Source organism: Furipterus horrens, unplaced genomic scaffold (assembly GCF_987537825.1).
Source record: "Furipterus horrens unplaced genomic scaffold, mFurHor1.1.pri manual_scaffold_13, whole genome shotgun sequence".
NCBI classification, from domain to species: Eukaryota; Metazoa; Chordata; class Mammalia; order Chiroptera; family Furipteridae; genus Furipterus; species Furipterus horrens.
The window spans coordinates 54,245,656-54,254,528 of NW_028327183.1; the positions used below are offsets into that span (position 1 = coordinate 54,245,656).

Here is an 8,873-nt window from a genome sequence, read left to right on the forward strand (position 1 = left end):
CCCTATACAGGAAAAGTTTCTTCTCACTGACCGATGAAGCATCCGTACATAATCCCAGTCAGCGCACATGCCTGGGTTGCAGGCCAGGTCCCCAGTTGGTGGCACGTGAAAGGCAGACACACATTGATGTTCTTCTCCCTCTCTTTCTCCCTCCCTTCCCCTCTATAAAAATAAATAAATAAATTCAAAAAAAAAAGAAAAAAGATCAGCAAAACTGACAAACCTTTAGCCAGATTGACTATGAAAGAAAGTAAACACAACAGAAAAACCAAAGATCACTAGAGACCATTCCAATCTTTTCTAGGCATGTGTGACCAACGTAAAACATCAAAAAACAAGGCAAATTTGAACACATCAACATAGCGGATGAAGAGACTGAAGTTGAGTACATCCAGTTACACCAGATCAGGGGTTGCCAGGCTTTTCTGTTTAGGGCCAAATAGTAAATAGTTCAGTTTTGCGGGTCTCATATGCTGTGTGTCACGTGTTCCTTTTGTTAGTTTATAACCTTTTAAAAATAAAAATCACCCTGGCCAGGTACTCAGTTGGTTAGAACATCGTCCCCACATGTCAAGGTTGCAGATCCTTGGTCAGGGCACATATCAGAACCAACCAATGAATGCATCAATAAGTGGAACAACAAATTGATGTTTCTCTCAAGTCAATTTTTTTAAAAAAGTAAGTTTTTTTTCCTGGAGAACTGCTCACATTCTAGGTTTGACTGACTGTGTTTTCAGCTGATAAGTGACTCTGCCCCTTACTTCTTCTATGAGCTGATAGTTTATCTAGAGGCTAATTAGACTGTGATTCAACTTTTCAAGAATGTTTTATGGGTAGTGTTCTGTATTGTCTGTCATAACCCAGCAGGGCTGTTCCCACATCTGGGTGCTAAGAATGATGACTAGGGCGATGGCAGCCTCTTCCATAAACTTCCACCTAAAGTTTCAGTCACCCTTAATTAATGTTTCCTAACCCCCTAATTTCACCAGGGTTTCTAATTCCATTAATCCTCCCCCATTTTCCATAATTTGTCTAATAACTTTGCTGCTCACTTTCTTGACCTTCGTCCCACCAACGGTTATGTTCTTCACCCTACCACAGTGACTCGTTCCCACAGACAAGCCTGCACTTCTTACCAACACCTTCAACATGCATAAGTCCCAATTTCAAATTTCTGAAATGCGGTAACATCACCATCCTGCCTTTCTTTCCAGTTGAACTTGCTTTTATTTATTTATTTTAAAAATATTTTTTTTATTTATTTTTAGAGAGGGGGAAGGGAAGGAGAAAGAGGGAGAGAAACATCAATGTGTGGTTGCCTCTTGCATGCCCTGAACTGGAGACATGGCCTGCAACCTGGGCATGTGCCCTGACTGGGAATCGAACCAGTGACTCTTTGGTTCACAGGCGGCACTCAATCCACTGAGCCACACCAGCCAGGGCTGAACTTGCTTTTAATTATGCCCAACTACAGGCATTTAACCAGCACACCAGTATTTCTCATGTCCCGCCCCCCACCTCTAGCAAAGCTGCCATTTTTCAGTGAAGAACTCAATTGCATTGTGTAACTAAGAGTCTGGGGCAGAAATGTAAAGAAAAATGGTCACTGATACAATGCTGTCAATTACATCTCAATAAAGCTGGGGGAGAATAAAGCTGATCATTTCTCTCTGTCAGTATGGACCAATCCACTTTATCTATTGTCATTCTCTTTTTCTTAGAGTCTACTTTGATAATAATACAGCCGTGCCAGCCTTCATATGTTATTCTCGGTGTGATCCATCTTTTCCCTCCCTTTTACTTGTAATCTATGTACGTCCAATATTTAAAGTGCGACTGTTAACACAAAGAATGTTGCAATAACATGGATGGACCTAGAGGGTACTATGCTCAGGGAAATAAGTCAGAGAAAGACAAGCACCGTATGATCTCACGTATATGTGGGATTTAATGAACAAAATGTACGATGAAGAAAACAAACATATTCATAGATACAGAGAACAAACTGATGGTCGCCAGATGAGAGGGAGATAGGGGACTGAGTGAACAGGGTGGAGGAATTACGTACACATTGGTAGTTACAGAATAGTCACGGGGAAGTAAAGTGCAGCATAAGAAATATAGTTGATAATATTATAATAACTATGTACGGTGCCGGGGGATCACTTCACAAGTTATATAAGTGTCTAACCACTATGCTGTACACCTGAAATGAATCTTATATTGAATGTCAACTATAATGTGAAAAATAGAAAAAAAATTAAAAATTTATAAAATAAATCACAACTCTCCACACAATATATAGTTGGAACACGTCTTTTCTTCCCATGTGGTGATCTCTGTTTTCCCTGGAAATAGGCACAAGAGGGCACTTCTCTTTAAATTTATTTTTAATTGAATATATTGGGTGCTATCGGTTAATAAAATTGTACATGTTTCAAGTATACAATTCTACAATACATCCTCTATATATTGTATTGTGTATTCACCACCCCAAGTAAGAGGGCACGTCTTAGGTGCAGGTAACATTTTATTTCTTGTTGTGTTTACTGGTTGATTACCTGTCGTACTTTCTTTGTGAAAATTCATCTTTCTCCACACTTAGAAAGTATGTACCTTTTCTGTATATATATTGTGCTTTTTAAAAGTTTGCTTTAAAATGATATTCCACTAAAGGCATTTCCCAGCAATACGTTCAGAGCGCTAACTGCATCTAAATGCATCCCACTCACACTCCAGAGAGGCCCCAAGTCCCCGCTGAACAAGAAGATATCTCCAGTGTATGGAGAATCCACACAGCATCTATTTTCTGTGGCTACGCTAATTCACAAGACAGCTACTGAGAGCCTGAGGCTAGTGGCTGTTGGTCACTGGTCTTCTCCAAGCTGTGGCGGATCCCATATCCAAAGTATATGGCAAAGCCTAGGAGGGAAATGAGACAATGAGAAGGGAGAGTGGACACTCTCCCCACCAATTACAGCATCTGAGACAGTTTGGGGGGAAAGGTCATGGGAATAAGGTTGGGTTCAGTCACCCAGGAGGCCTCTTCTGCCCAGAAAGCCACTTACCAATCACCATCCAAATGCCAAACTGGGCCCAGGTCGTAGGGGTCATCTGCATCGTCAAGTAAATGTTCACAAAGATGCTGACCAGTGGGAGGACAGGCAAAGCAGGGACCTATAGGCAGAGTCAGTACATCTGTGAACACACCACAGATGCTCAAAAGAGAGACCCCTGCTCCACTAGGTAGGAAGGAAGGCCCTGTTCCTACTTGGGCAGAGCATTCGATGCCTGCTCATATCTCCTGATGGATGTTCCCAAGTAGAGTGTGGCTCAGGGGATGGTCCGTTGGTTTTAGCAACTCCCCTTGTCTTTGCTGGTCCAACAAAGTTTACAGAGTTCATTCTCTCAAGGTAGATAGTTTGGGGGCCTAAAGTCACCTACCTTGAAATGAAGAGGAGCTGGGTTCTGGGGCTGCCTCCAGATGATGAACGTGATCCCCAGAATGAGCAGAAGCAGCAGCACCGTCACTGTTGTGAACGCTGGGTCTCCAGACCCCAGATGGCTGGGCCATTGGGCCAGTATCAGGCACAGGATAGTCAGCAGGAGAGCTGTGGGGGCAGGTTGGAAGACAACAGGTGTAACTCCAGAAGCCGAATGTGTCAAGATCTTGGCTCACATCCCAGCCACAAACTGCCCACATCAAAGTGAGCCGTTGTATCTCTATGACCCCAAAGGCGCACCATCCCACCTCACCCTGTCAACTTCAGAATGCCACCAAAGGGACAGCCCAGTGCTCACCCATCAGCAAGGCACACCCATAGACGATCTGGCCGGACTGCCGAGTGGGGACGGTGTTCACAGGGTTACACAGACTTTTTAGAGTCTTTGAGGTTCCTGCTTCCGGTACAGATTCCAAAGAACTTGTTTCGAGTTCAGACTTTGTCTTGGTGATTTCTGCCTTCGTTTCCTTGTTCTCGCTTACATTCTGGTCTGGCTGGTACCTGAAGTAGAGGTATGATGGCAACATTCACATCAGCCTCTACTCATCCAACTTCAGACAGCCTAATCCACCTCTTCCCTACCATGAGCGTGACAGTATGTTTAGGAGACAACATGGAAGGAGAAGAGCATTAGCCTCCATCAATACCTATCAGTTCAAGACCCTTGTTCAAAAGGTAGTGGAGCCCTGGCCAGGTAGTTCAATTGGTTAGAGCATCGTCCTAATACACCAAGGTTGTGGGTTCTATCCCCAGTCAGGGTACAAACGAGAATCAACCAATGCATTGACTGGTGTGGCTTGGTTGGTTGGGTGTTATCCTGCAAAGTGAAAGTTCTTCGGTTCGATTCCTGGTCAGGGCACATGTCTTCATTGCGGGTTCGGTCCCCAGTTGGGGTACATGTGAGAGACAACTGATTGACGTTTCTCTCTCACATCAATGTTTCTCTTCCTCTCTTTCTCCCTCCCTTCCCCTATCTCTAAAAATAAATTAAAAAAATAAAATCTGAAACTAAAGAGAATCAATTAATGAATGCTTAAATAAGTGGAACAACCAATCCATGCCTCTCTCTCTCAAACCAATTTTTTAAAAAAGCGGTAGGGAAGTCTCACCTGAGGACAAGCACAGAGAAGGCCACCAGGGAGTAAGCAAGCAAGGTCCCAATCGACATGAGGTCCACAAGGTCACTGAGCTCAAAGAGGAAGGCCATGAGCGCTGCAATGAGGGCACAAAGGATGTGGGGCGGGGGAGGAATGAGAACACAGCTGAGCACACTGATCAACAAAGGGCTCGGTTCTTATTATTCACCCGCAAGAGTTCCAGAAACGAGGGTGGCTCTGATGGGGGTGCGTGTGCGGGGGTGGATCCTGGCAAGCCCGCGGAAAAGGAGCCCATCCTCCGCCATCGCGAGGATCACTCGAGGCATGGGGAACATGGCTCCCAGGAGGCTGGAAGAGAACATGGAAAAGTCTATGAGGATACAGCCTTGGCTGGTGTGGCTCAGTGGATTGAGCGCCAGTCTGTGAACCAGAGGGTTGCAGGTTCGATTCCCAGTCAGGGCACGTGCCTGGGTTGCTGGCCAGGTCCCCAGCTGGGGATGCACAAGAGTCAACCACACAGAGATGTTTCTCTCCCTCTCTTTCTCCCTCCCTTCCCCCCTCTCTAAAAATAAATAAAATCTTAAGAGAAGGAAAAAAGAAAAGAAAAACGAAGTGTGTGAGGCTGCAAAGAGCAGGACAGACCCGGGCTTCTGCTCCCTAGCCTGCACGGAGTAAGTAAGCTCTCTCTCCCTCTCACCTCTCCGTCTGAGGCTAGGCCTGAGGACTGGAACAGACTGGGAGAAAGCTTTAGGCACTGACCTGGATGAAAGAGCACAGAGGGTCCCGGCAGCCACGACGTATCTGGCAGGGGCCCATCCGACGTAGAGAAAAGCCTGCGGCAAGGGGCTGTCGGAGTGAATCTGGTAGTAGGGCACCATGAGGGTGAGCGCGGCGGAGACCCCGAAATACGCCAGAAAGCAGATGAAGAGCGAGATCACCGTGCCCAGGGGGATGGAGCGCTGAGGATTGCGGGCTTCTCCCCCTGCGGGAAGCGTGGACGTGCTGGCTCAGGAAACAGGCCGAGGGAAGGCACAGGGTGCTCTTCCAAGAGCCGGCCAGCCTTCTTCCAACCCTGTGCCTGGGGGCAGCCCAAACGGTGCCCAGACCCCGAATGGGCGAGAATGGCCGTGTTACCTGCCGTGGCGATGCAGTCAAAACCCACAAACGCATAGAAACACGTGGCTGCTCCGCGGAGGATCCCATCAAAGCCAAAAGGCACAAACCCTCCAGATCCCAGAGGGCCCAAGCTGCGGCGAGAGAAGGTATGAGGAAGAGCGGGGTGAGGGAGCCATCTCTGCTGGAGGGCGGTGGAGACCGCAGTCCCGCCCTGGCCCTGGGGCCGTAGTGCAGTTGGTTAGAGCGTCATCCCCACACTTGAAGGTTGTGGGTTCAGATCCCGGGTCAGGGCACACTGAAGAATACACCAGTAAGTGCATAAATAAGTGGAAGAATGGATATCTCTCTCTCAAATCAATTTAAAAACAAACAAATAACCACAGCCCTGGACTCCATCGCCCCGCCCCATCACGCAGAGCCACCTGCCCAGCTCTCTGTTCCCCACCAGGTTCCCAGCTCTGCACTCCACACACAGGACCGTGGCCGGGAGCGCCCTCCTGACCTGGAGGTGTCATTCAGTCCAGATTTGGCCCGTTCATAGTCCTCCTCTGTGAGCTGCCAGTGGCGCACATCTCCCTTAATGAGGCCGCAGAGGGTGATGACGCTGAGAACCAAAAGGTTCAGGCCTGTGAGCACCTTGGTAACCAGGGCCGACTCTCTAGCTCCCAGAACCAGTAGACCTGTGGGGAAGATGGAAGAGGAAACATCCACAGTCATTGGGTCCAGCCCTGGACGGTAGCCCATTTGGCTAGAGCCTCGTCCTGATATGCCAATGTTGTGGGTCGGGTCCCATCACTGGTCAGAACACATGCAAGAATCAACCAATAAATGCATCAATAAATGGGACAGCAAATCGATGCTTCTCCCTCTTTCTCTCGAAAAAAATTCAATTAATAAAAATCACTGAATCCATACAGACAGAAAACAGACTATTTCCAGTGGCTGGGGGAGGGGAGCGGGGAGGATGGGCAGGGACACTTAATGGTGACAGGGTCACCTTTTGAGGTGATGAAAATGCTTGGAACTAGATGAAATAGATGGTTACACAACCTTGTGAAAGTACTAAGGGCACTGAATTGTACACTTTCAATTGAATTATTTTGCCTGGCCGGGTATCTCAGTTGGTTAGAGCGTTGTCCTGATACAGCAAGATTGCGGGTTTGATCCCCGGCCAGAGCATATACAAGAAACAACCAATGGATACATCCATAAGTGGAACAATAAATTGATATTTTTCTCTCTATCCCCCTTCCTCTCTCTCTCCCAAGTCAATAAATAAAAATTAAAATGAAATAAAATGGTTGATCCCTTATCGTGGTAACCATCTCACAGTATACACAAGTATCACATCACCACCTTAAACTTACACAATGTGATATGTCAATTATATCTCACTAAAGCAGGGGGAAATAATAAAATAAAATGGCTAATCTTACCTTATCTGAATTTCACTTCAGTTGTTTTGATTTAAACAAAATATTTTTAAAGCTTCAGTCTCAGTACAGAGGAAGCAACTTGTCTAAGTCAACAGTTCTCAGCTGGAGGTGAGTCTGTCCCCCGTGGGACATTTGGGGGTGGGTGCCACTGACACCTAGTGACTAGATCATTGGAGAATCACTCAATGTCCTATAATGATCGCCGCACACCAAAGAATGATCCAGCTCAAAATGTCAAGAGTTCCAACGGTAGGAAACAACGGTCTTTGCCTTGCCTTCTGTCTCTCCCACCGCAAACCCTCCTTTCTGGTCTCTAATTCCCCCACCCCTTCACCACCTCCAAGCCTTTTCCCTCCCAGCTTCCCCTCCATGCCCCACTCTTCCCATCCAGCCTCAGCCCCTGCCTCACCGGTGAGCAGCAGCACCAGGCCCAGCGAGAAAAAGTCTAGATACTTGGCCAGGTGGGGCACCTGCGGAGACAAGATTTCCTGCAGCACCTGAGAGATGCGGTTCCCAGCCAGGTTGTCCACGGCGGAGCTCCAGGCTCTGGCCACACTGGCGCTCCCTGCAAGGCACAGGAAGTCACCTTCATTTGCAAACAGTCTGCGCTCCTGCTAGGCATCATACGATATATTGTTGGGAAAAACGAACAAACATACCAAATACATAACCTCAAAGAGTTTCTTTTCTTCTTTTCATGGGGTAAAGAGAGCAGACACAGGTGTTTCATAACACAGGTAGACTACATCGTATGTTAGAAGGAGAGCAGTGTTATACAAAAAAACAGGGGTGTGGGTGGTCAGGGGACAATCTCATGAAGCCAACGGCTGAGCAAAGATGTCACAATGGTGCAGGAAGGAGCTTTGGGAATGTGTGTCTCACCCACAGGAATTCTTCCCCAGTTCCTGTAGTTCCCAATTCTTCCTGGTTCTTAGTTCGGTCATTTAAGGAAAAGCAGGATAGAGCTGAGTAGATTGAAGTTTGGGGGCTTTTCCTGACGCTATCACCCACTTCCCCTCACGAGGTGGATAACAAAGTGTTCATGAATGAGGATGAGACCCCACTTCCCACCCCTGTTTTCCTGATCTATAAGCCCTTTGTTTCCCTCACACCGGCCGCGTCCTCTCACCAATGACATAGGAGAGGATGAGCGTCCACCCAGTGGTGAAGGCACACAGTTGTCCCACCGTGACGTAGCTGTAGAGGTATGCAGAACCGGAGCACGGTACCCGGGCCCCGAACTCCGCATAGCAGAGCCCAGACAGCACAGAAGTCAGGGCAGCCACCAAGAAGCAGAGGATGATTGCCGGCCCAGCTTTGTCCTTGGCCACCTCACCGGCCAGGACGTACACGCCTGCCCCCAGGGTGCTGCCCACGCCGAAGGCCACCAGATCTAGGGTGCTCAGGCAACGGGCCAGGCGGTCGTCAGAGCCCTCCCTCGTCTCCAGGGGCAGCCTGCGAACCAGCTTCTGCCCGAAGCGGCGGACCTGTTGACACAGCATCCTAGATGGAGCTGAGCAGGAGGCTGAGCTCTGTGGAGAAAACAAGACAGAAAGTCATCGCGGGTGTCCCGCTTCCTCTTCCCGAAAGCAGCCGGAGGCAGCCTCTGAAAATGGTTTGTTACTCACTTGACCCAGAAAACCCCACAAAATCATGCAAATCAAGAGGTTCAGATCTGCATGTTTACTTTATTTATATTTTTAAAATATCTTATTTATTTA

At 47.7% G+C, this 8,873-nt stretch overlaps 1 protein-coding gene across 1 annotated transcript; it reads right to left on the reverse strand.

The window, feature by feature from the left end:
• Positions 1–2,836: 2,836 nt before the first annotated feature.
• LOC149995365 (cationic amino acid transporter 3-like) lies at positions 2,837–8,654 on the reverse strand. The gene is made up of 11 exons (XM_090259466.1): positions 8,282–8,654; positions 7,562–7,717; positions 6,219–6,396; positions 5,735–5,847; positions 5,360–5,582; positions 4,809–4,948; positions 4,613–4,715; positions 3,802–4,004; positions 3,445–3,611; positions 3,069–3,177; positions 2,837–2,922 (listed from the first exon to the last, which is right to left on the reverse strand). Exons 1-11 carry the CDS (start codon positions 8,652–8,654, stop codon positions 2,837–2,839), a joined length of 1,851 nt encoding a protein of 616 aa, XP_090115592.1.
• Positions 8,655–8,873: the final 219 nt, after the last annotated feature.